This window comes from Hemibagrus wyckioides, linkage group LG06, assembly GCF_019097595.1.
Source record: "Hemibagrus wyckioides isolate EC202008001 linkage group LG06, SWU_Hwy_1.0, whole genome shotgun sequence".
Taxonomy (NCBI): Eukaryota; Metazoa; Chordata; class Actinopteri; order Siluriformes; family Bagridae; genus Hemibagrus; species Hemibagrus wyckioides.
Window position 1 is genome coordinate 19,132,917 of NC_080715.1, and position 27,791 is coordinate 19,160,707.

A 27,791-nucleotide genomic window follows, 5' to 3' on the forward strand; every position below is an offset into this window, starting at 1 on the left:
ACAGGCTCGCGGTGGCTGTGGCGCTTTATTGCCGCCGTGAGCTGCACTGCTTTTCTGCGAGAGAGCTAGAGAGAGAGGAAGAGAGCGGACAGCGCAGTACAGCACCATGGAGGCCAACACGTACGACGTGATAGTGATTGGGGGCGGCATTTCAGGTGAGTCACAAACACGCCGCCTAAATGAAACAACTCAATGAAACCTTCTAGTGCCCTAGGACAAAGTTTGAATTGCATCTTATTGAAGAAGTGCACTGTAATGAAGGTAGTGTTATGACAGCTGTGGTACTGATACACACCATAACCAGACGCTGTAGCACCTTACAGGCTAAACGGGCTTACTGCATCCATATCGCTCCAGAATAAACCAAGCACGCCGTGCTGAGGACAGGTTTGCATGTGTGCTGGACTGTTAAAGACTGACGATGAATTGATCTACTACGCGAGATAAAACTTCACTTGTTTTATGGCTCCTGTGTTAGGTGACTTCGCTTCCTGTTCCTGTTCCTGTTGGGAGTCTACCAGTTATACTGCAGTGTACAGGTGCTGCATCCACAAGCACACGTAGGAGACGCATAGAAACATTTTATGCCTTGCCCTTGTTATATTACATCTTACATTTTTTACATGCAACAACTTACATGCAATATATATGGATATACATAGACTGTCAGATATTCATATATATATATATCACTGAGAGGTGAAGTGAATATCACTGATTATCTCCTCATCATGGCACCTGTTAGTGGGTGGGATATATTAGGCAGCAGATGAATATTTTGTCCTCAAAGTTGATGTTAGAAGCAGGAAAAATGGGCAAGTGTAAGGATTTGAGCGAGTTTGACGAAGGGCCAAATTGTGATGGCTAGACGACTGGATCAGAGCGTCTCTGAAACTGCAGCTCTTGTGGGGTGTTCCCAGTCTGCAGTGGTCAGTATCTGTCAAAAGTGGTCCAAGGAAGGAACAGTGGTGAACCGGCGACAGGGTCATGGGCGGCCAAGGCTCACTGATGCACATGAGGAGCGAAGGCTGGCCCGTGTGATCCGATCCAACAGACGAGCTACTGTTGCTCAAATTGCTGAAGAAGTTAATGCTGGTTCTGATAGAAAGGTGTCAGAATACACAGTATGTGACGGGTCAGGGCTGTTTTGGACCAACACAATATTAGGCAGGTGGACATAATATTATGCCTGGTCGGTGTAGCTTTTATTTTAAAATGCAAACATTATAACATTTCATTTTGGTTATTGAGGTTAAGATTATGGTGAGATTTAGGGATAAGGCATATTATTACTTATTTTTGTTAATAATAGGGACAATGGAAGGTCCTGACAAGGATAATAAGACAGACTTTGTGTGTTTGTGTCCAGAAAATTTGATTACAGCAAGCTGTCTCACCATTCCTCACAATGGACTATAGTGTTTTAGCATTTTGGTGGTTAATTTGGTGCTCTGATACGGAGGCTGTTTATTTTGGTCATTACCCTTGATTAGGGATTGATTAGGGAATTTGTGAAGAAAAGCAAGATTAGATAAGTAAAGACAAGATAAGTAATGATTAAATCTTGCCTAAACATGTGAAGCAGGTTTCCCTTGTTTGGGTTGCTTTGTGCACAGGAGTATTCACACACACTGTTGTATATGACCTTGGCAAAAATCTGTCATGGAAGCCCCAGCAGGTTTTATAGCCCGATCTTTGACAGTTTGACAGACTGACCTGTGAGTTACGTAATAGATTTTTTACATCAAAGGTAACAGTCTGTCACGTACAGCACTTTCACTGATAATAGACTGAATGCTAATTTGTTAAACCTGAGCAACTTTTATTATAGTCCCCAGTTTTATAGTCAAAGTCAAAGAAGCTTTATTGTCTCTTCAACCATATATAGCAGATGCAGTACACAGTGAAGTGAAACAACGTTCCTCCTAGACCAGAGGTGCTACAAATAACACAGACAAAGTACAGTGACGCAGACAAACATTGAGCTATAACATAGAGATAAAAAAATTAAACTATAATTTAAAAATTAAAATTAAACTAAAAAATGAAACTATACTTAATACTTAATACTTTATACTTAAGGTGCAGTCTTTAAGAACTAGACATACAACAGAAGTGCACAGGAAGACAAGACAAGACAGTGCAGACAAACAACATTTGTACAGTGTATACAGTGATTGCAGATATTAAAGTGACACATGTAAACAGGATTAATATAAATATATATAAATGTAAAGTGACGTGCGTGCAAACAGGAAAATTTAGTGTGTGTGTGTGTGTGTGTGTGTGTCTGACTATGTCCAGCACAGTTCAGTTCTTTTTTTCGTGCGTGTGTTATGTATGTGTGTGTAGTCTTAATTACTGAGACTGCAGCCTGTTAGAAAAGACACAGGAGGCAAATAAAGGTGTACGGTTTATTAACCACGGCTTAAAGGCTATGTGTAAAATTGATTTCAACGTTTGTTTGGTTTTACTTTTTGCTTTCCAAGAATTATAATGCATCCTACATGAGAGTAAAATCAAGTTAGTGGGAGAAGTTGAGTAATGCTTTTCTTGCAGACTAAATCTGATGACAAAGATGCATGAGGTCAGAGCAGTGCACGATAAATAGGAAGTGTTGCGGACATATTTCTGTCTTTGAGGTCTGGCCCTTTTCCCCAGCAAGAAAAAGATTTTTCTTTAAATATTTTACATGCCTTATGCAATCAGCTCTTTTTTGCACCCTATAGTGTACACTGGCATTGATGAACATTTCAAAGAGTAATGGATTATAGTGAACTCTGTTTGCTTTACAGCACCATGATATGAGGGTCATGTCCTCTTGGCTGTAACAAGGAAATTCCATTCCTGCTGTTTAAAACTGATGGCCAGTTCCCACACTGTAAATCAGGAATGAGGAGGAATTCACAGTTCAGTGCAGAGACCGAACAGAACACATTCATAGTGAAATGTATAGTTTTTGCTGAAACGTTGTTAGAGTTCCTGTATAAACAAGACCCTATCTCCTGCTGATAAACTTAGGGCAAGTTTGTTTCCCCCTAACAGTTATATTTTTTCTTATCCGGTGAAGAGTTGTGTAACTACACTAGATATTTATGTTGAACTAGTGTTAAGAATGAAAAAAAAATATTAGTTTAATGCTGTTGACTATAGATATGCATATGGCATGCACTTTATACACTATGCTAAAGATACAAATACAGGTAAAATAAATACATATAATAAATATAAAGGAACCTGTAATATCCCCAAGGTACATTGCTCATCTGTATATAATATACAGTATAATGACAGAATGTGTTAAGTCACTTTTCTTTAAGGCACATTATTTTAGACACCTTATCCTCATCATGTCCTGATTCAATGTTCAATATATATATATATATATATATATATATATATATATATATATATATATATATATATATATATACCAAAATGTACTTATGAATATACCCAATATCTACTTTATTAGGAACACTTGCACATTCAGCTATCTAATCAGCCAATCATGTGGCAGCAGCATAATGCAAAAAATCATGCAGATACAGGTCAAGAAGCCAATAATAATCGTTCCTGGACAGGCGTGCCACGCAAGATTTCAATGCTCTGAGAGCGATAAGGTAAGAGAAAAGCCAGCAGGATGATCTGGAAACAGCAGGAAAAACAATGAACTGCACCACGCTGTTCCTACACTCCTGTGCCGAAAAGGAGATGCACATCTAATAATTTCACAAGCATTCGGACAAAATCAGAACTCTTTTGAAGCAAAGGATGAAACATAAATAGAACATTTTGACAATTGTTCATCAGGTCCTGTTTGGAGAATGAAGGGCTGCATGTATGATCCCAAGAACACCATACCCACAGAGAGGTAAAGTGGTGAAGGAGAAATGAATCTGGGAGATGGACATTTAAACAAGACCATGACATGTTTAATGCGATTAGAATGCCTCAAGAATGTCTTGACTTGAATGTCTCCTGACTTAAAGCCCCTTTAAACTTTTATGGAGACTTTGAAAATGTGACTCCATCCGTGGGACCCTCGTAACCTTGGGAATTTAAGACATTTTGCAGAGAGGAATGAACCATCACAGAAACAAAAGTGGACGAATACTTAATTCCCCTGTGTATGGAGACACGCAATACATCACGTACATGTTTTCATCATACACTATTTCTGAAGAGGAACCTCTATAAACCAGAGCATAGCAACCAGCAAACTTCCTAATAACCCCAAAGGACTCTGACCTAAGCTTTCTGTTTATAATCATTTTATTAGCAGTATTTGATGCACTAACTAGATATACACTGCTTATTCCTGTGTGGCAGATTCAGGTTCGTATTTGTACCGACACAAGATGTCATAAACGGTATAATTACCCTTGCTAATTGGTATAACTGATTCATACAATGCCAAAATCAAACCCCTGAGTATTGGGCCATATGCAGTACAAACTGAATATTGACAGACTTAAAGAAACTAAGCTGACTCTGCGATTGTTTTGAAGTTTGCACAAAAATTCAAAACAATCGCATTTTGCATAAATTTTATCAGTTTATGCAAAATGTTGGATTTTGTAGTTATGTAAATTCTGATTCTGACCCAGGTTTTCAGTCCAGTCAAATCATGTGGTTGATTAAAATGTTGTACTTGTTCTCGTGTGATGTCCTTAGGACAAATGACATGTGAAAATACTTCTCTACAGCACACAATGTCATTAATATCTGTTCTTCCAAACCTTGAAAAACAACTCATCCTAAGTGTGCTGTAGAGTTGACCTTTGAGCCCTGTGAGTGTCCTGTTACGTATCCTGTGCTTGATTGGACACTAATATTTTACTTCTGGAGAACTGCCAGGCACAAAGGGGGGATAAAAAGCACACCGACGCAGACAAGAAAGATGTGGAATGCATGTTTACAAGGCCTTCCTGGTCACTCTTGGTTGCACAAGCTTGAGAGAATAATGCACAGCTCTCTGTTCGAGCCACTGTCTTCATAATCTCTGGCAAAATCCCTTTGGCACTGCACAATAATGTATGATTATTTATGAATGGGTGTAAGTTTGTTTTGAAGTGCTAAGGACAAGATTTATGAGGGGGGAAAAAAAATTATGTAAAATAAATAAATATAGCTGCTCTGGTTTATATCACCTACATTTTATTTCTCTGGGATCTGTAAACAGAAATAAAGAGCGCAAGCTCATAGGATTAAACTACCTACAGCCTTCCACTTTAAATTTAGTCTTATTTGATTCAAACAATATTAAGGATAGACATTTCTCTCAAGAACAACAAACAACATGAATATGTTTACAACGTCCTGGGATCAGTGTTCTTCCATAAGCTATTATGTTAAATTTATGTTATGCTATTTCAAAAAGCAGTGGGCACAAATCAGGCAGAATATTTTTAATTTCCCCTGCACACTCGGTTTAAATTATGGCTATTTTGGTTATACAATATTTGAAGTGCTGTTTATTTGCAATGCAACAGAGATGGTTTTGTTTTACTCGTTCAACTTTGCTGAAATCTCCAAACTGAGTAGTGATGTATGATTGCCATATTTACATAAAAAGGCACTATAATAGAGGTTTAATTTACTTTCTCCATTTTCACTCGTCTGCATGTCTGACTATATAACCACGATATAAGCTAACTACAAATGACCACAATTTTGTCCTTTCACATTCTTTTCTACCTCAGTGAGTGTTTACTACTATATTACAAGTACTTTTTTTTACACTGCTATGGGCCATGTGCCAGCTACGTGTTCACTGCTTAGGGAATTAACCATCTCTGGGACACTGTGCTCAACTTGGAAATTTCCTACACTGACAGCCTCAAAGAAGCCCAAAGAATTCTGTTTTGAATTAGTCTAATTCTAATTCTTTGAATTAGAATTTTCTCTTTGGGTGAATTGCTGGCTTGCCATCACAAATGGCTCAACTGATCCTGGAGCTGATGCTATGAAACTTTTTGTACTTCTGAACAGAGCACTCCTTATAGTTTAGTGGTGTGGAGTAAGACCAGATCCTCCTACATGGGCAGCATTGAACCAAATATCCAAGGGGAGAAGAATTCTTTGTGCATTACAGACTGGGCTAAGTGTACAGTTCCATTGAGTAGAGTGTCTTGAGGGTTAGGGTTATAGAGTTATATATCACCAAGGACCCTGGTGGATGCCGCAAGGATGCCTAGTCATTATTCTTGTTAGAGGAATATGAGGATGCTACAGTATGTTCTTGTGTTCTCCCTGACTGATGATGACCTACCATTATGGGTCCTCTAATCACATAGGCTTCTAGGGGTCAGGGACAGGAAAAGATCAGTACTGTTGTCCTGTTCAAGATTTCAGAGGGATGAACTGGTCCCTGAAGACCAGACAAGTTGAGACATGCATCCACAGGACTGGTTCATGTTTATGGACCAGCAGTTTCCTGGAAACAAAATTTAACTTCTTGGGGCAGGCCCATCAGTTTCAAAGTCCATTGCCCAATGGTGTTTCTTGCATCAGACAGATATCACCTAATCCTCTGACATGATGTTCATTTGCTGTTGAGGAAAGACACAAAGAACTCCCTTATCTAAGCACACTGGGTGGTGGACTTGGCCAGTAGACCAACTAGTGCCCAGGCCCTACTTTGACATGCCACTCAGAAGTATCCACTTAAAGACAAATGCATAGCTACATGCCAGTGTTCTGCATGCATTAAATGGAGCATTAATTGCCATTTCTGCTGTAAGTGTTGAGTGAGTTGGAGTTCAGTTCATGTGCAGTTCAATGGGACTTTCAGTTTGTCTTTTCTGAAACAGCTCAAATCTTCAGTTACATTGTTTGTGGCTTGACGAGACAATGTGGAAAATATCTCACACTGATGCAATGACTGTAGAATATAGTTTATCAAGTATGGAGGAGATTAACACATGACTCTTGTTTTCCGAACTACAGATATTGCTCAAGTCCACAAAAAATGCTTTATACACAAGAGCATTTGCAGCCACAGTGAGGTTTCTTGGATTTTATGTGTTCTTTAACTGTAGTCACTAACATTAGCAACACACAACTGATGATTTTAAAAAGCTGAACAAACATTAAACACAAACGTGTGCTCAGACAGGGAAGTGTATGATGAGGTTCCTAATCAATATTTACTTTTCCATGTTAAGGTAATCATAATGGCCCAACACCAAAATATGTTTACACTGAAAAGGACACAGCTGTGGATTTCTCAGCGGGGGCTCAACATCAGATATTGAATTATATTGTTTAGTTTTTGTCTGTAAACAATGAGGAATCACCTTCGATTCGTTATTTAAGCATTTCTAAGTGGCAGTGGAACATTCAACCGCTAGTGTTATTTTCCATTTATGTGACAAAAGCCAAGACAGATAATAATAAATACAATAACAGGAGCATGGGAAACAAGTTGAATATACAGTCCCCCCCTGAAGCTATTAAAACAGCAAGGCCAGTAGTTTGCTTTTTGCTATATATACACTAAATACATCTGGAATTGAGAAGAAAATATGAATGAGCTTATAGATCAGAATTTCAGCTTTCATTTCGTTTATTCTATCTTGCCATTCTATCTGCTAATTTACAGAGAAATGCATTCAGTCTAATTGGGAGGAACTTTATCTTGCAGCAAGACAATGACTCAAAACTCACTGCCAACACTACGTACTTCATCGAAGGAAAAAAATGGAAGGTTTTAGATTGAATGTCTTTGTTGTCCATGGTGGATAAACAGGATTTCTTACTTTTGCTTTTTATCCATTTGTGTGGAGAAGAGAAGAGCTTGACCCCAGCTTGACTGGCTTCATTATGCAACTTCACATAATGCTTTACTGTTTCTCTGATGCAGCAACAACCGTCTCTGTGTTTGGTAGCCCTCCTCTTTCTCTGACCTCCTTCTGAGTGATTGCCTGTTCAGATTCACAATATGTTGGTGTTTGGCAGCAATTCTGAAGAGCAATCATTTTCATCGATTGCAGGACATGAGAACCGGAGAATAAGGTGCACCACTCATAAACATCCCTATTGCTTATTGTTTGTTATCATTCGCTAAGAGGGAGAAAGCATGACTGTGAAGCAAACTGGTATATTCTTTGCTGTAATTGGGATTTTGATGGTATTTTTGAGTAAAAGAGACTGATTTAATATGATGTGTAATAAGATTAAAAAGCAGAAATATCTGCTTTTTTCCAGACTTAATTGCATAAAGATGCATTAGATAAGACAGTTGTGCTTTAGAATATTGAGGATGGAGGTGTATTCTTACAGTAAACAATGGCTTGTGTTAGCTAGCAGCACTCAGTGCTCCTTTTTTCTCGCTGTTTCCTTGTGTTCAGTTCCTTTTGGTAGGAAATGGCGTGCTGTAGGCTTAGCAAAAACCTCTCTTTCAAACTGGAAAGGGAAAAATGTGTGAGGAAAAAGGTGGTCCCTGTCACATCCAGTCTGTTTTTCCTGCAGCCAGTTCTGATAATAGGATTTGTCAATTAATTCTGAAGCTGGAATATAAAGTAGATTCTATTTAGACTTTAATATTAGGTTTTATCTGAGAGAACAATTGAAGAAATTAAGTTTGAATTGGACTTTAAATACCAACTAACATTAATTAGCAATTGACCTTTATGCCACTAAGAGGAGGCTGTAGTGGTTAATGTCTGAATCTGAGCTTCTTTTTCTTTTCTTTTCTTCTTTTTTTAATGATGTGAAAGAAGCAAACTAAAGGATTTCCCCATTAGGCATGCCTTCTAAACCAAGCATGATCCAAAACAGACTACTGTGACATTCACTTTACATTTGTTTTGATATCTTGGAGCTCCCTGCTGTTTCACCTTTTGTTCTTGATGAATAGCGGGAGGCAGTCAGACCATTCTTACATTTATCCTCGCCAAGCGACCGCATCCTTACATTTGCAGTTGCTATGGAAACCTTGGCTGGTTCCTCTGCACTCTTGTTTTACAGCAAATGGCCTGCTGTATTGACACTAACAAGAATAAATCCAGATGCTTGTTTAATTGGCTTACTGCGAGAGCAAGTTTGGTTCTTGCTGATTTAATTGCTGAAAGGTTTCTCCTGTTACATTAGCAAATTTTTATGTACCAGTGAAACCACAATAATAACAATGCATTATGTCCCAGCTTAATTCTACCTGGCTCAGACATTAAATTAAAATAGAAATTAATAGGCCTAAAGCCACCTAATCCTAGTCTTACTCATTGGTACATTTGTAGTCAGATTATTTTGTGTGTAGTCTTGTGATTAGACCATTGTTGGACTGTATCTGATTCACTGAAAACCACTGTAACTGACTTTATGATGTTTGATAGCAGAGTTCCTGATAAATGATTTACTGTTTTATCCAGGCTATTGCATGTTATAGCTTACTCTGTGTGTGTGTATGTGTGTGTGTGTGTGTGTGTGTGTGAGAGACATAGATCAAGGAGGGGATATTTGCCTTATTCAATAGCCACAAGCTTTCTGCTCCATCCAATTACTGAATAAAAGTCACTGCGATTAGGTCAGCCTCTGCCTCAGGTGTAGCTCGGTGTTGGAGACAGGGCATGCAAGAGAGCATTAAATCTTGAGCTGATAACAGAAGAGAGGGACTAAGGGAGCGAGAGACAGAGAGACAGAGAGAGAGCGAGAGAGACCCATGCTTGAAAGAAGCCTTTTGATCACTGAAAATCCTTTTCAAAGCCCCTATCCTATTTTTCCCATGTATTTTGACAATCCCACTGGAACAAATCACTCTGACAGAAATTATGAAGCCATGATATATCACAGGCTGTACTATACGTGTGCACTGTAGTATTTTCAGTAGAATCAATAGTACACATTTAGATTATGGACAAACTCAATGCTAATCTCATCAGCCACTTTGAGTATAAGATTAAATTATTTATTTGATTGACACAAACTTAAAGCTGCTCGATGTAAGACTTGGGAATTCTGGCCTGATGGAAGAAAAAAATTCCATTGTTTACAGAATTACATTTGCCATTCACTTAATTTTTCCAGGCAGGATGCTGTAGGACGTATCTGAAATGAGATTTGGTGCATGCTAACAGATAATTGTGAATTACTATGAGTGGAACAACCCAAATGCAAGCAAATACACAGTGTGGAACAATCTGATCCACCAAATTTTGCCTGCCCAGTGAGTCACACATGGAAATTGATCTGCACCACCCAGTGGGTCACGCAGGTAATTGTTATGCATTGTGAAGTTGTACTGGGAAGTGTGATTTCATCATGTTTTTGGGTTGTTCTGCTTCAAGTAAACGATTATTTCTAAAGTCACTATTGCTATTTTTTAAAAGCAACTCGGGAAAGCATTTTCTTCTATGAATTGTAACTCTAACCAAAAATTTATTTATTTTTTTTTTCTTAAAGTCAGATTTTACATTTCCAGAATTATTACACTGGCTTTGTTCTAAATGCTTTAGACACAAACCAAAAACAAAATTCAGCTCGGTTTCAAAGTAGTGTTAAAAGCTCCACTACAGCCCCAGCAGATAAAGGACACAGGGCTACATAACACTAGTTGGACTGAAGCGCAAGCACTACAACTAAAAGCAATATATATTCTAGTGGAAATCCAACTTCAAGACCCAGTGATATGATGAAAGGTCCTGGTGGTATGATGAAAGGTCCTGGAGTATTTGCACAGACGTGGACTTCTGCTGAATAATGGGAGAACAGAGCAAAACAAAGAACACTTTTTTTGTGTGCTGGCAAACAAAAAAACAAAGTTTGAACTGAGTGTTTGTTTGAATAAAGTGCTGAAGTATGCAAAGAAAACTTGCATTATGCTGTAAACCATGTCTATTACAATATTACAAATAAATATTAGTACTCATCTGTTTTGAGTAAAGGCTAAATTAGAATTTTGATGGTGTCTCATCTATTACTGCGGACATGGTGTTTAAATGTGGTTTATCGAATTTAGTCCGAAGGACACCCGAGCTGAAAGAGGAATGACCATTTATTGCACGAATAAGATTCCCATTTAAGGCTCTGTGGTCCCCCTCGCTGACTAAGTGGGTGAACTCACAGCAGCAATGTGTTTTATGAGCACTCACTTATCATAAAGCTACCATCAGTCCACTCTAATGGGTGTGGTGTTATGTGGATGTATGATAAACCAGTCTTTTTTTAAAAGAAAATATATAATATATATCCTAGGATCCACAGAGATGTTTATATCACACCATACTGACATAACTCTTATCTTCCTGGTGTTAATTATACAGATGTCAGGTGTGTTGAGAAAGGGGTCTGGCTTATCTGGATGACAGATAGTGTGTACAAATTTGTGAACCTTTTGTACCATTTTAAATTGCTAGGTTTTTTTTCCCCTAGACTGTAGTTTGACTTGCTTACGTGCTCAGCTGCATGTCTCACTGGTTCAGTCCCCCCCACACACACACACTGATAAATACTGTATATGGTCTTGTCTGCAAAGGACATTAACCACAAAAGAGGCTGAGAAACTTTTATTCCTCCATCTTAATTGCAATATATGATTTGCTCTATCTCTATATCTGAGTTTATGTAACTCTGTCGTTCATGATTCTTTTTAGTCGCCATCTGTTTGTCCACTGGCTACAGCAATCAGTCAGAGTCTGTAAATGTTTTCCATGTCTGTTTACACACGCTATACCTATAAATATAGGCGAAGACACAGTTACACCCTCCTATTTTGTATGCATTGTTGATTTCTGCTTTTAGTAAATTTTTAGGAAAAAAGAAGCTGTTAAATAAACTTTAAACCATGATTTATACTTTGACATTTCCTACTGGTTGTTAAAGACAGTGATGTGCAAAATAATTTGTATGATATGTTGATAAGGTAAATGAAAGCTCTAAGAATCAGAAGTGCATGTGCAGATATTAAATATAAAACCTTATAACTAAGTTCATTTTGGAACAAAAAACACCAATGTACTGAAAATGCATACAAATTACTAGCTTGTTTAGACTTGCTAAATGAACACAAAAGAGAAATGTTTTAAGGAGCATATTTTTAGCTGTATGACAGACACTGGTCTTGCCTGGTCTTGCTGGTTTTGTTTGAATATACTCAGTATAACAGGATTGATAGCTGAAATTTCCTTGGTAATAACAAGGTGAATATTTATGACTAAAAGTATTTCCCTCATTAAACCCCTCTAAATACAGATCTGTGCTTTAGTGTTTCTTTCATTGGGTATAGCTTCCTTAAGATGATATGCAGTTTCTCACAGAAGTAGAGATTTCACTTCCCCTGTTAGAAGAGGATGGATGTCTTTATTGTGGAATCACAGCACCGTGACTGAACAGACCTAACTTCATCGATAATGCAGGATGTCTATAGTGATTATGATGGATTCACACTACATTAGCATATAACATATAATTAGGGATTGGCATAAGATTAACGTATACTATACATATATTCTAGTGTACATATCTCACACATATGGGAAAGGCTTCACAATGTACACACAGTTTTTACTTCCACTTCCTTATGTATTTCAACATACACTTCATTCTACTTCAAACGAATTTTGAGCCTTATATTGCTTGTGAAACTTCAGATTGCACTTAGTCATTAATAAGTCACATGACTATAGCATGTACAGTAGTTGGGCTAAACCTGTGCTAGAACTTGTTCAGTCACTTGCCTAAAAGCTCCAGAAGTACCCACTGCAAAGACCTCAAGTGTCTGCAATTATATTGCTCTGTTTTGTGAATTTGTCTAATACTTGCTTTTAAAAAGCGCTTCCTGGTGTCTTTATACTAAAGAAAAAGTGAAAAATCTCCTTTCCCACAGGATATAAAAGAATCTTCCCCAACATGTCACATTGGATTAGATATATATTTAATAAAAGGTAGAATACAGTGTAATTGTGGATCCACACAGTCAGAAAGAAACGATTGACATGATGGATTCTAAAAGGATTAAAATCCACATACTGTGTTAATAATTAAAATTATTCATATAAAACTAATCCAGTATGAATGTGTACCTCTTTAACATCAGGAAACTGATCTTGTTGCACATATTGGCTAGTATTTATTGCATTGCTGTAAATCAGCTGTAATTTTCAAGTACCTGATGATAACTGAATAGAGCTTGAATAAAACCGTAAGTCGGATTCCTGCATTTTGTCTCTACAGGTTTAAGTGCAGCTAAGTTGTTGGTGGAGAGTGGTTTAAACCCTGTGGTGTTGGAAGCCAGAGACCGTGTTGGTGGACGAACTTACACTGTTCAGGTATGATGAGGCGAAAAGGTATTAAAGTATAGTTATCTGTATGACACAGAAATAGAAACCCTTTACCCTGTGTTAATTCTGATCTGTCCTCTGAGTTCTGAATCTGATCTGTGCCTCAGAATAAACATGCCAAATGGGTGGATTTGGGCGGAGCATACATTGGGCCCACTCAAAATCGAATTCTACGTCTGGCCAAGGAGTATGGGGTTCAGACTTATAAAGTCAACGAAGAAGAGTCCCTGGTTCACTATGTGAAGGTAAGAAAGAAAACATGCCTCCCACCATTGCAGCAGAAACACACTCAAAGCCTAATGGTGCTGGATGAACATTCTCAAGAAAGCAGAAAAGGAAACTGCCTGAAGACAGGACTTTAAGGAATTTACTATTTTCAGAAAAGACACAAGACCCTCTTCATCCAGCATACTTATGTTGTAGTGCACAGAACGTCATAACTGGGCTTGAGCTCCTCTTTCTGTTGCATAAAGCCTTTGGCGACGAGCCTTGTTTGGCATTATGGTGAGCTAGAGCCTGGAGATGCTAATCAGTGCCTGAAGGAAATATGTAATATGGTTTCTCCCGTTCAGAGTGGTCACGGAGGAAGGAAGAGAAAACAGCAGCCACCCCACCCCTCTTGCCTCTTATATCCAATTTGAGCAGACGCATCTCTGCCTTTAGCACACACATTCTGCATGCTCTTATTAGATTTTTCTGTAGATTGAGCCCCTCTAAGGCGCAGGCCAGAATATTGAGCTGTAAATCACAGACATCTGAGAAATGGTTAATGTGGTGCTTTCACTGATTAATTTAATTTTTACAAATGTTGTGTACACATGTGGTACAAATACACTCTGAGGCTTTGTATAACACATGTGCCTCAACAGAAACACAAGCAATTATGTACACTCATGAACATGCAGACAGAGAGTGTGTGCACTGTGTGAAACATCACAGAGAAAATGCAGTGGACGATGTCAGAGGCGACTGGTGGAAAAACCCTGAAGCATATTTACTGTGGAGTCATTCATAAGCGTAAATTAACATGCTGTTGCACATCACATTCTGTCCTTAGTATGTTGCTAGTAATACTGTCTACCATCATTCATGCTAAATATACAGTGCAACTTCAGAGTGATGGCATGCGATATTGCTGTCTTTTCTAGAGGATTTATGTATTGCTGATTAATGCAGTTTGACAGAAGCAGTGCTTGATATCACATCAGCTACTCCCTCATGTGTTTTGTCAGTTGATTCCCACAGGCAGAAAGACTTCCATGAAACAAAGAAATAGGCATTAACAAACCTTGTGCGGTCAGTAAATCATATATATTTATATATGTATTAAACAGGATTATGCTTATATATATTTCGGATTTTTGCATAGGTAGGTTTAGTTGTACATTTTGGCAAAAGCCATGCATTATTCCCTCATAGACTACAAAAAGTTTGCTTTCTATTCTCCCAGAGCTCGAAAAGTAGTGTTTCAGCTGACCTTACCTATTTCAGAGGAGCAGCACAGCAGTCTTTATAGACACTACCACATGTATACAATTAGCTTGTTTTTTTGTGCCTGATTCAAGGAAGCTCATGTTTCTAATCTTTACAGTGGCCATCTGAACCTTGTTTATGACCCATGCTGCCCTGCATCTGATTGCACATGATTTACTGTGCATGCTTGCATGCATGCGTGTACGAGTGTGTGTACATGTGTGTGTTTTCTCAGAATTCACTCTGAGGCACTCTTCCTGTGCCCTCATTTTGGCTGCAGCTTCCATCAAAAGGAGATAGCTATCAGTTCTGAAAAAAATGGCTCCCTCTATCCCCCTCCCCCTACTCTCTCTAATCTCTCTGTTTGTCCCTGTGTTTAGTAAAAGGGGTGTTGCCCTTCAATCATTTCACAACTAGACTCTGGAGACAGAATTCACCCGATGCAAACACACAGAGCATTTGCACAGTTTGTGAGAGGTCTTCTCCTGATTCATTCTCTAATTAGAGGGCTTTTGTGCTTGATCTGGGTAACTGTTCAAGAATAAGCTCTGGATGGCATAATGAATGAAGCCCCATGATATGTAAGTGTGTGTGAAGGAGGCTTGTCTGCCAGGAGGAATTTTAGAATGAAGGAACAGGGTGGGACATTGCACTGAGATGATATGCAGAACAGACATACCAGACTGGACACAGTTTTACAGCTGCCAAATAAACAGGGAATTAGAACAATGAATTGAAGATTCGTGAGAAAGGGTACATTATATCTCAATGAATGTTTGATATTCAACATAAATCATTTTTTAAAGTTTTTTTTTACTACTTCTGTAAGTAGAATTAAGTAGATCATTTTAGTGGTTCTCTGCTCCATTATGCTCCATCTCTGAGTCTCTTTGTTTTGACCTGAAAACTTGAAAACATACATTTAAAAAATATTTGTATGGGGAAAAATTGGGTGTTTATATTATATTATATTATATTATATTATATTATATTATATTATATTATATTATATTATATTATATTATATTATATTATATTATATTATATTATATTATATTATATTATATATTGGGTGTATAATTAATAATAATAATAGTAAGTTTGGTGTTCATCAAGAAACAGTGTAGTATTTGATGAACACACCAGGCTGCAGTAGGGTAGTAAGTCTGTAGATAGTGTATTCAAGTTCATTTACCTTTACATCTGTTTTTGCAGTGTCATCATGAAAACAGTTATCTGTATGATTGAGTCCTGAAGTATGGCTCCATCACTTTATTACGCAAAGTACTACAATTCCACAGTATGTTGAAAGCTTTATGGCTGACTTTTTAGTGCGGCAGTAACTCAGCAATCAAAAACCTGGCTCCTAGTTACACAATGAGCTAACCATTTTGTAATAAGGGTGAGCATCTGAGCAAAACGGTTCAGGCTAATCAGCTTTCCTATAGCTCTAATCCTAAAGGCCAGACCTGGTTTGTCCAATCAACCACCTACCAAACTGTCCACTTGAGCAAGTTCAGCACATCAGGGATTAATATAGATGAAGATTAAAGGTTGTGAAAGGAAGGCTTTAGAGCCGGTGTGTGGACACAGGAAGCACAGGACACAGGCTTGGCTCATACTATGCCCAAGAGAAAGAATAGGCACACAGTGTCTCTCATCTGCCTGTGCATTCTCCTCACTTCTGTCACCATGGGAACAGACCTGTTGCTGGATGGTGAGTGAGCTACTGTGCTCTAATGCAATGCTCTGACCCTCACACACAAACACACACACACACAAACATACAAACACACACACACACACAAAGCCCTATAATTGCACAGATAATGTGATGTTTTTCTGCTTGTTGCTTTCTAGAGCTGCGTCTCATAAGATATTGATGAGAATAAATGCATTGCACATTTAGCGTGAGGTCTGCTTTATCAATAATCAGCGCAATGCATAATTAGCTCTCATCAAAAGCACTGCACATACATGTCTGGGTGGTTGATGCTTTCCTTTTTATTGCTCAAGTTGATTTTGGTGCATTCTTGTATTGTTTGCAGATCCATTTATCTGTCTAAGTGCTTGTTTTCCTGACAGGAGTGCAACTCGCTGTTACCATCTTGCCATGCTTTTAGGACCATGGTTTAACACCCTAGATAATATACTGAACATTAGAAGTCAAGCACTGTTGTAATCCTTGCTCCTGATCTCTCTAACCACTTTATCAATGACCCCGTTACAAGGCTGGGCAGATTGAGCAATTATTAAATATTAGAGTGAAGCATAGATTAGGGGAAATTTATCTCCTCTGGTATACGTGTCTCAGATCTTGAATCTGAAGTCAAATATTAATCAATCAGCCGTAAATGCATTTATTTAAGAGTCCCTCTGCAACAAAGTAATTCAGGTATGAAGTAATGTCTGCTTACTGTTACCCCATCGGCCAGCTATGGACCATGTTGTCATCCTGACTAAGCATTTCCACTACTGTGAGAATGAACCACTGTGTGAACAGACATCCTGTGTCATATTGATGCTGTGTGCCAAAGAGAAATATTTTTGTTTATGGTAATGAAGTCTTTATTTTATTGAGTTTACAGATGGAGTTATAATTTCTTAAGGACCTGTAATAATTTGAGACCCTTTAAAGTGCCAGAATAATTGGCAAATTATATGCCAAAATTACGTGACTTCCTGTGTCGTTTTTAAAGGCTTACACTTAATAGGATCTAATTACGTCTGATCTTAAGTTGTGAAATGCACTATAGGCCGAGAAAAAAAAATTGCCCCCACTTTGTTTTTGCTTATTTCAATACAAGCCATGAAATATGCAGTGACGAATATTTTAGGCAGACAAAAAGTTTTCCACTCTAAAGCATAATTGTAATTCCAGTTATGATGCGTGGCAATTACAAAGACATTACGTCAAACAATGACGTTATTATCATTTTAGTTTTATAGTAGAATGCTGAGATGCAAAAAATACTCATGGTAGTTGCTTTATGCCTCCTAGGGGAAGTCATATCCATTCAAGGGGCCTTTCCCCCCAGTGTGGAACCCCTTAGCTCTGCTGGACTACAACAACCTCTGGAGGACTATGGATGCGATGGGTATGGAGGTAAAGTCAACTGTAGTATGCACAAACAGGAATTCTTCACTCATGAGCTGATATGAACTGCCTGACAGTGGCATAGCTCTCTAAGCCTTTCAGATGAACCATTTATTTAGATTGAAGACACATTATTGATGTCCTTCCTGGTAGCTGATTGTGAATGTGTACTGCAGATCCCAAGAGAAGCTCCTTGGAAGGCCCCAAATGCTGAAGAGTGGGATAACATGACCATGAAAGAGCTCTTGGACAAGGTTTGCTGGACAAGGTAGTGAAAACACCAGGAAACAGTTATGAAACAATAAAGTTCAGTAGTGATTTAATGACTCTGGGTATCTTAATGCAACTGCAAACATGTTCCTTTAAATTGTTTCCATGCAGCACTGCCCGCCGCTTTGCTACACTGTTTGTTAATGTGAACGTGACCTCCGAACCTCATGAGATTTCCGCTCTCTGGTTTCTCTGGTATGTCAAACAGTGCGGAGGCACCATGAGGATCTTCTCCACCACTAATGGAGGCCAGGTAAATCCCACCAGCTCACCAGACCATTAAATGGATGCCTTAATGTTAATACACTGAATTCAGTCTCTGAAATATTGCTTTAAATAAGCCCTGGAATAACAAAGGGCTCTGTTCTATTATTAATAGTATGAGCTTCGCATTTGCACAGAAATGTGCAGCATTTCTTGCATGTGTGTGTCTGTGTGCTTACACACATCTCTCTGTTCATCTGTGATGCTGGTTAACGTGTAGTAATGGAGACTGGGTGCAAAGAAACTGTAACTAATTTCTGGTTAACTGGTTTTAGATAATAAAGAGGGTGACGTTAAATAAACCCATCACTAACGTGGTGTGCATTACTTTATGTATTGTCGTAAAAAAATAGCAGTGTATAAATGCAGGTGCACGGAAGAGCTAATGGGCACTGAATCGAGTCTTCTTCATCCTAACCTAAAATCCTGTAATCAGCACCTCTCTCTATTCTTTACCCCTAATTTAGTTAATCATGGTGCACACAATGGGGATTTTGAGCGCTTGGAGGACAGCCATTCGTAGGCATTGATAAAATAATGAATGCTCAGCTGCCATAGCTACAGAGGAAGGGAACACACTGGGGTAATTAGAGAACTTTATTATGAGGTTCTGAGTGATTTCCTACTGTCTGGCACGCTTAAAAGAGGTTGTGTTAAATGTTGCAGTGATTTGTTCTGCATTGGGTACACTGTGTGCGTGTGTGTGCGTTGTGTGTGTGTGTGTTTGCTTAGTTAGTGATCGATGTGCAGCCTGAGAAGGGAGGCCAGTGTTTTGTGGCCTAAAAAGAAAGCCACATGTTATGCAGGTGAACAAACATAGTTTGCCAGGCTTGCTGTCTTCCCTGTAAAAGAACCCTCAACATATTACTTATCAGATCATTTAATAGTTTTAAAAACACTTTGTGGCAGTTTCTTTAGTTAAAACTGCATTTTTGCATTACAGATATATGTATTAAAACACAAAATGTGTTATTACCTATGACCAGTTGAAAATGGAAAATTCTGGGCCATTTGTTTGAGCCTATAATTTATCACTTTTACAGCAAATAATTTGAGCAGCTGATCAAACCTTTTTTTACTTGGATACAATTAATCTGGACAATTGACTTAAACTTACAATATTAATAATTTCTGTAAAGACCCTTACTCTCAATGATCCAGTCACACCAGCAGCATGAGCATGGCTTGACTCAGGTCTTTGAAATATGGAGCCATCTGTTGGTAAATAAAGGAAATAGCAGAACTAGATAGAAAAGTTGCAAAGGCAAAGTGGCTACAGATTCAGGCTACAGATTATGGGGATTGATGCAAGACCTCAGTGTGTTCATGTGTTTTTGTCTGATGAAATAATATTCTGATCTCCCCCAGGAGCGAAAATTTTTAGGAGGGTCAAGTCAGATCAGTGAGGGCATGGCTAGAGAGCTGGGAAACAGAGTCAAGCTTCAGAGTGCTGTCTACAGCATCGACCAGACTGGAGACATGGTGGAAGTCAAGGCTGTCAGTGGGGAGACATATAAGGTAAGCAATTTCAATTCACAGCAGACTGCATTTAAAGAGCTTTCTACATGCACTGTATAAGGGGTATGTCCCTCATATTGTTTAAATTACATCACTGAAAGCCCCTTCAGTATTTTTCATGCAGTATGCCCATGCAGCCTATCTAACTTTCTGCTCTTACTACTACTATTTGTCCATAAATTGAATTGTATCCATGTAAATGTGTGATTACAGTTGTTTCACTGAATAGTCATTGAATAGTAACTGCACCGTAATAGAATGTACAAAATCGACAGGGTTTGGGGAGATAAAAAGAGCTTGTCTTTGCAGTACATGTCTTGGTATACATGAAACCATGTAAGCTTGTGGGATTGTGACCACTAAGCTGCTCTTCATCTCCCTGCCCTGACCACATCCTCTTTCTCCTGCTAAGGCTCATTAAGAGCTGCTGCAGAGGGCATTATCCTGTTGACCCCAACTGGAAGGTCTTCTTATCTATTAGAATACCAACTCTGATACAGTTCTGTAGGATGATTTACTGTGAACATGGTTGACGTTTTTATAGATATGCCAGAAATTAGTGTATGAATGGATTTTTAAGTTATGTACCAAGTTATTGGATTATTAGTAATTATATAATTAATGAGAAATGATTTAGCCCATAAAACTTCTGAGGTTATGAGTTATATCCACATATTGGTTTAAATTTGCTGTTGTAAATACACTGTAATCCACAACAGTCATCCTACAGTTATGATATGAGTGACAAAGGCAATATGTCTCACATCCTTTAGCTAAAGTTACATATTTGAAGAGCATTTAGTTTAGACATTTAAATTCAATGGATATATAATGCTTATAAATGCCTGCTCTAATCTTGTTTGCATTGAATACGCCTGAGCACCTAAGCAGTTTTGAGCTTATGCACTTGTTGTCTTGGTAACAAGGCTGACAACATTTCCAGACAAATCCAATATCATGTCAAATCATCAACCATCCAATCCACTTAAATCAGTAATCCACATACAAAGACCAAGCCTCAGGTTTCACATCAAACACCTTCAGCACTTTGTGTGCACAGCTGATAAAACATCTGAAAATTCTATTTATAAGATTTAACAAAAATATAGATATTTACTCCTGCATACTCTGCAATTAGAAGAAAATGTTTTGGTGTGTACAAGTTGTGCTTATTAATTGTTGAATGCTGTGGGTTTTTTTTTTACTGTAGGCAAAATACGTTATTCTTGCCATACCACCAGGGTTGAACCTGAAGATCCACTTTAAACCTGAACTTCCTCCACTGAGGAACCAACTTATCCACAGAGTTCCCATGGGCTCAGTTATCAAGTGCATGGTCTACTACAAGGAGAACTTCTGGAGGAAGAAGGGTAATTGATCAGTTCAAATATTAGTCTGACATCACCGAGGAGGTGAAAAAACCTCCTACTGTTTAAAGTGTTGGTCAGGAGGATTAACATTCGCGTATAAACAATGAGATGTTCACATACGAATCAATTCAATATGACAAAAGAACAATTCAGAAGGACTTTTAATGGAATAAAAACTTATCTTGATAGAGTTATGAGTTCTCTCCATGTACTTTCACTATTATTTAGATTCTTCAGCAGCAAAATCTTCATGCCTTAATTTGTTTGCCTTGTGGGTTGTAGTTTAGAGAAAAGAGAGGAGAATGCTGAACAGAGCCATCAGCCTGGGTCTTGAGATTTCAGGCCTGGAAAATCAAATGCTATCAACAATGACACTAGAGCCACACATAACTGTATAAGGTGCTTATAGGGGCACTTGTAATGTTTTTAATTATTAATTATATATTTATATAGATAATTCTGACTATTATTAATTAACTATATAAAATATATATATATATTACTATATTATATATATAACTAATTGGTGAATGGTCATTAGCAATTAAGTAGTTAATGTGGCTGTGTGGCTATAACGCTATGTCCTCCATGTTTCTCCATGGTGACAATGTGAAAATCAACTCGGATAAATCTCGTGTATTTATCAGTGCTGTTTGTTTCCAGGTTACTGTGGAACCCTGGTGATCGAAGACGAAGAGTCGCCTATTGGCCTGACTCTGGATGACACAAAGCCTGATGGAACGGTGCCAGCCATTATGGGGTAAAAACAAGTTGTGAACACTAATAGGACAGTGCACTCTCACCCACAGTGAATAGAAACACATGTTCTTTGTAGACACAGCTGGCTAAAAGATGTTTAGTTGACCACACCTTTTCCGTTCTTGCAGTTTCATCCTTGCACGCAAAAGCAGGAAGCTGGCTGGACTCACCAGGGAAGAAAGGTAAATATTTGTTTGAAACTGACAATTTTTTTTATTTGAAAGTTTTCTCATCTAAAGTCACAGCTGACCTGACATGTGGAATTTTACCCCATAGAAAGAAGAGGATCTGTGAGATCTATGCACGTGTCCTAGGCACTGAGGAAGCTTTGCATGTGAGTTTCTGTTCTTCATTTATTTATTTGTGCAACAGAGTGCTGTCTGACCAGCTCACCACAGCTGAATAACTATTTATTCTCAAAGACTTGTCGCTGGCCATAGTGGAGTAAGTACTGAGGCAATTCAAAATATCATGGAGGCGATTCAAGTAATGGTGTATCATCCTTAAAATAGGCCAAAGAAATGCCTTAAATCGAAAGATGGGAGTATATATCTGAAAAAATAGTTCTTTTGTCTAGCTGAATGTTTAAGTATTTCTTGATTAACCAGAGCATGATAAACAGAACATGAAATTTCCATTCACAAATGATGTATGGGATTTGTTACAAATATGCCATGCTGTGTAGAGAATTTTTTTTAGAAAATCATATATAGTTGCTTGCAAAAATAAATTATTATAAATAAATTATTGTGCGTCCTAATGAGTCGAAAAAAAACATTAACCTCAATTTAAGTGATCAAATTGTATTTTTTGTGTGTTTTTTTTGTATGTTATTTTAAACGATATTAGCTAGCAAAAATACTAAGCCCTGCTTACTAGGTTAATGCATAAATGTTCTTTTTTTAGCCTGTGCACTATGAGGAAAAGAACTGGTGTGAGGAGGAATACTCTGGTGGCTGCTACACAGCCAGCGTCCCCCCTGGTGTCCTCACTCAGTATGGCAAGTAAGTACACTTTCAAGATCTGAAATGACTCTCTTATTCCTGCCCTTTATTACATGTCCCATCTGGGATGAATTCTTACATCTCACCCCCTCTGGATTCACCACAACTCTAAAGAGGTTTAAAAAAAGGTGTCTGAAAAAGAATTCATTTTATTACATCATTATTTTATGCAGAGGTACGAGCCTGAGCTGTTCTAGTATCCTCATGCCTAAGACCTAAACTGTGAGACCTAAGCATGAGCCTAAAAGTAGCCCCTTTTGCATATCTTTTATTATTATTATTATTATTATTATTATTATTATTATTATTATTATTATTATTATTATTATAACTAGGTTATATTATATTTATGAATATATATTTAGGAATTATACTTATATAAACATTTATTGAAAGATTTAACTCTGCAGGATGCAAATGAGAGTGGGCTTTGTACATGCTGGGAGCATTTTAACTGTAAAAATAAAAAAAATAATTGTAGGAAGCCAACAGAACTGAATAAAAAACAACCATGCGGGTGCGGATGTATGCAGGGTTTTTTTTAACTTTATCTTTATTTTCCATATCAGATAACTTTTAAGGAAATCAATCGTGAAAGTGTCTACATACACATGCAGTATTAAAAGCTAGGTGTGAGTTAACTGTTGTGCATCTCTGTGTGTAGAGTCCTGAGGGAGCCTGTGGGCAGACTTTACTTTGCAGGCACTGAGACAGCTACAGAGTGGAGCGGCTATATGGAAGGGGCTGTGCAGGCTGGAGAAAGAGCAACCAGGGAGGTGAGACATCACTGTGCTCTATAATACACTTGGTATTGGTATGTGTGGGTTTGTATGTGGGTGGATGAGTGCACATGTGTATAACATATAAATGTTATGAATTGTTATGCATGAATCCTTGCACTCTTTTTCAGATCTTGTGTGCAATGGGGAGACTACATTCAAGTCAAATCTGGCAAACAGAGCCTGAGTCACTGGTAAAAAAAATCTGTTTCTATTGTGCTTAATCGAAATACACACCGATCAGGCATAACATTATGAGCAGTGACAGGTGAAGTGAAGAACACTGACTATCTCCTCATCATGGCACCTGTTAGTGGGTGGGATATATTAGGCAGCAAGTGCCAACATTTTGTCCTCAAAGTTGATGTGTTAGAAGCAGGAAAAATGGGCAGTGTAAGGATTTGAGCGAATTTGACAAGGGCCAAATTGTGATGGCTAGATGACTGGATCAGAGCATCTCCAAAATTGCAGCTCTTGTGGGGTGTTCCCGGTCTGCAGTGGACAGTATCAATCAATCAACAGTGGTCCAAGGAAGGAACAGTGGTGAACCAGCGACAGGGTCATGAGCGGCCAAGGCTCACTGATGCATGTGGGGAGTGAAGGCTGTGGTCCGATCCAAAAGATGAGCTACTGTTGCTCAAACTGCTGAAGAAGTTAATGCTGGTTCTGATAGAAAGGTATCAGAATACACAGTGCATGAAGGGTCAGGGCTGTTTTCGCACAATATTAGGCAGGTGGTCATAATGTTATGCCTGGTCAGTGTATATTTCTATACTATAAGTCTGTGTGAATTTCTGTATTATTGTTGTGCATATTTTTTGACGTTGATGTTGTTTCAGGATGTCCCTGCTGTGCCATTTGTCACCACTTTCTGGGAGAGAAATTTGCCGTCCGTTGGAGGACTCCTCAAGTTCGTGGGCGTGTCCTCAGTCCTGGCGATTGCCACCACCGTAGGTGTAGTGGCCTGTAAAAAGGGACTCCTTCCCCGATGCTAAAGCTCCCACTACAGTGTCTCACTGGCCTTGGTTAAGACTGACAGTCACCACACCAAGGCTATGCTACTGACTAGACATGAGCTCATGTCAGTGAAAAACAGATTTGATTTTTAACACCCAATCACACTTTTATGTACGAATTCCCAGGGTAATGAATAAAATATGTAATCATTACTGTTGAAATGGACACACCATAGTCAGAGGTGAGAACCAGTAGGAACATCTGTCTGGTCACCAATTAACAAGGCCACAGACAACAATACATTTCACCGTATAGTCACTACATATATCCTCACGTATGACACGGCGTGTGTGGAATGAACCAGTCGATTTGATTACCTCTGATGATTTTAGGTGCTGTTATAAGGAACTCCTTAACTGAAATAGCCTTTCAATCTACATGTGACAAAGCTACAGCATTATACTGAAGTTTTCTGTTTTGTTTTGTGAAAGCCTTTCACAAGAGACATGACTATGAGAATCTATCCTCTCTGACAACTTCTGTTTTGTGTGGCTTAAATGGCTCTGACTGTCAGAGTGGCCCATAGGCACTAAAGCTAAAGAAAGCCCAGATAGTTGGTATTATTTCATGCTGCTCTGCATGATTATGGCATTCGTTTCGATGATGATTGATTCTTAATCAAGGTATTTGAATGTATTCTTTTCTTATTACATATTGTATATGATTTTGAAAATAATTTAGACAGATGTATAATTGATATATACAGTGTTTTATTTTTTTTTTAATAAGGTGATTTCCATACACCTTTCACCATATTGCTCCATACACAGTGATTTTATTTCTTCACCTTATCTACATACAGGAATCCCCTTGCAGCAGATTTTAGCATTTTAACAGATGATTTAGCATGGGAGCATGTCAGAGTATAGAAATCTCTATTATGCCAGTAGAGATTGAACAGTTTGATTCTGATAATTAACTTAAGTTTTAATATTTCACTGCTGAAACATGGTATGCAAAACCAAAAGAATTTGAAATCTGTGTGACTTAAAATATGACTAAATGGAAATGGTTGTAATACATGCATAAGAAAGACACAAGAAATGGGACAAGAAATGAATAGATGTAGTGTGTGTGTGTGTGTGTGTGTGTGTGTGAGCCTGGTGTTTGTGGAATGTGTCATTGTGTGTGTCAAGGTGTGTTGTGTTGTCTGTGGTGCCTTAACAATTTAGTAGTGCTTGTTATTTCTCAAGTGCCTCTGTGATTGTGTGTGTGTGTGTGTGTGTGATTTTTGAGTGTGATGTGTGGTCTGTGTGTGTGTTTATCAAACAGCTCCTGGGTCAGTCACTGGCTACTTTAGCAAGTAGATACTTCATATGATCTCTTCCTTATTGTTTCATTCCCTTATTAAGTGTTTCTTTATGCAACACAAGGATGATGTGGTGTCACCTTCTTTTAGACTATTTCGATTTTAAGCAACAAGTGAGATTTTCCAGATAATGTCATCATCATATCTAGTGAGGCTACGCTAGTGTCTCGTGTTCCTGTGGTCATGCTCATGCTGATTTTTGAATAACACAATATCTCTCACCCCTAAAGTAGCCACCGGTGAACCAGCGAAGACTGACGTGAAGCCTAAGGCAAGCAAAGTGCTGACTATACCATTCTATTTGAAAGTTCACAGAGAGTTAACAGAGATTCTGAAGTTCATAGCATACAATACTCTTTTTTTTTTTCTCGAATCTGGTGGACTATGAACTGTAATGGTGCCGTGACTCTGTCAGTGAAGTCTTCATGTCATGCTGTGGTTGATGTAACCTCTTTTCCTGGAGAGTCATGTCTCTGTGTTCTAACAAGGCTTTGCTAATCCATGTACTCCTGTGCTCTGTGTTTGCTGCGGTTTGTCTCCTGTGAGGACCCTTTCCTTTGTCAAGCCATGTGAGTGTGCACAGTGTCCAGTGTTCTAGTCTTGTAATTGCATTACTTGATCTCTTTGTACAAATCCAACAACACAACTGGTAATAAAAATGTGAAATTTACCTCCATCTTGGCTGTGTGTAGTCTTTTATTATCAGTCAATGAACAGCAGTCACATGTGTCGTATGTGTGGATGGTTTCCTCTCTGAAGATGCATTCATCAGTTTCCTTCATTCATCATCAGGTTTGTTTGTTTTTTGATATATTTGAAGGAAAAAAGTTTCTGTTTAGCACACGTTTTTTAGTTTGTTGTGCAATGTAGGGTAGCATGGTGGCGCTCACAGCTGCTTGTTTTGATCCAGATACTATTTATGTTTAGTTTGGTCTCCCTGTGTTCATATGGGGTTCATCCCACTGTCCAGAAGTATGCAGGTAGGCAGATGGACACATTATATTGGTGTGTGTGTGTGTGTGTGAATTGTTGAATAAGTTCCATTTAAAGAAAAAAGCAAAATAAAAACAGGTAGGAAAAATATACAAAGGAACATAATAGGAGCAAGTCTCAAAAACGTTCTCTCAAAGAACACAGAGAGAAAAACACTAATCACACTGAGTAAAGAATAACAATGAGTAAAGGGCACAAATGAGGTGGAACTACAGCAGGAGATACCATTAACTGTTCCTGACACCTACTTCATATCTTTCCAAATGATGCATTATACTGTGTTAATAATGACCACAAGGGGATGCCAGTGTAACACACTTAAATATGTTCAGCATTGCAGGAGATTGCTTCTAAGCATGAATCTGAAATTTTTCACAACGTGAGGGAGAATATAAACCACACACCAGAACTGAGCAGACGATGGTTGAGAGTCTTGATCAAGGCTTTAGAAAAGGATTTGAAATTACGTCGAACTGTAACTGTTCATGGCTTGGCTTTAAGATGTCGAGACATTTTATATAGAGTTATGATCTCCATTTCAGTTTCTTTCCTTTGCATCATCTTACTGAGATTTTGAATGATGTTTATCTTATTACACCTGTGCAATAATTCCACATGAGCTGGGTACAGTTTTTCCAAACTCATTGTTATAATGAAG

At 38.2% G+C, this 27,791-nt stretch overlaps 1 protein-coding gene across 1 annotated transcript; it reads left to right on the top strand.

The window, feature by feature from the left end:
* mao (monoamine oxidase) lies at positions 1 to 26,816 on the top strand. Its single transcript, XM_058392871.1, has 15 exons — positions 1 to 155; positions 13,174 to 13,268; positions 13,388 to 13,525; positions 17,755 to 17,859; positions 18,027 to 18,118; positions 18,232 to 18,373; positions 19,753 to 19,902; positions 21,113 to 21,272; positions 21,936 to 22,032; positions 22,160 to 22,213; positions 22,308 to 22,365; positions 22,938 to 23,035; positions 23,700 to 23,811; positions 23,946 to 24,008; positions 24,654 to 26,816. The coding sequence occupies exons 1-15, from the start codon at positions 107 to 109 to the stop codon at positions 24,807 to 24,809; spliced, it is 1,569 nt and encodes a 522-aa protein (XP_058248854.1). The 5' UTR covers positions 1 to 106; the 3' UTR covers positions 24,810 to 26,816.
* Positions 26,817 to 27,791: the final 975 nt, after the last annotated feature.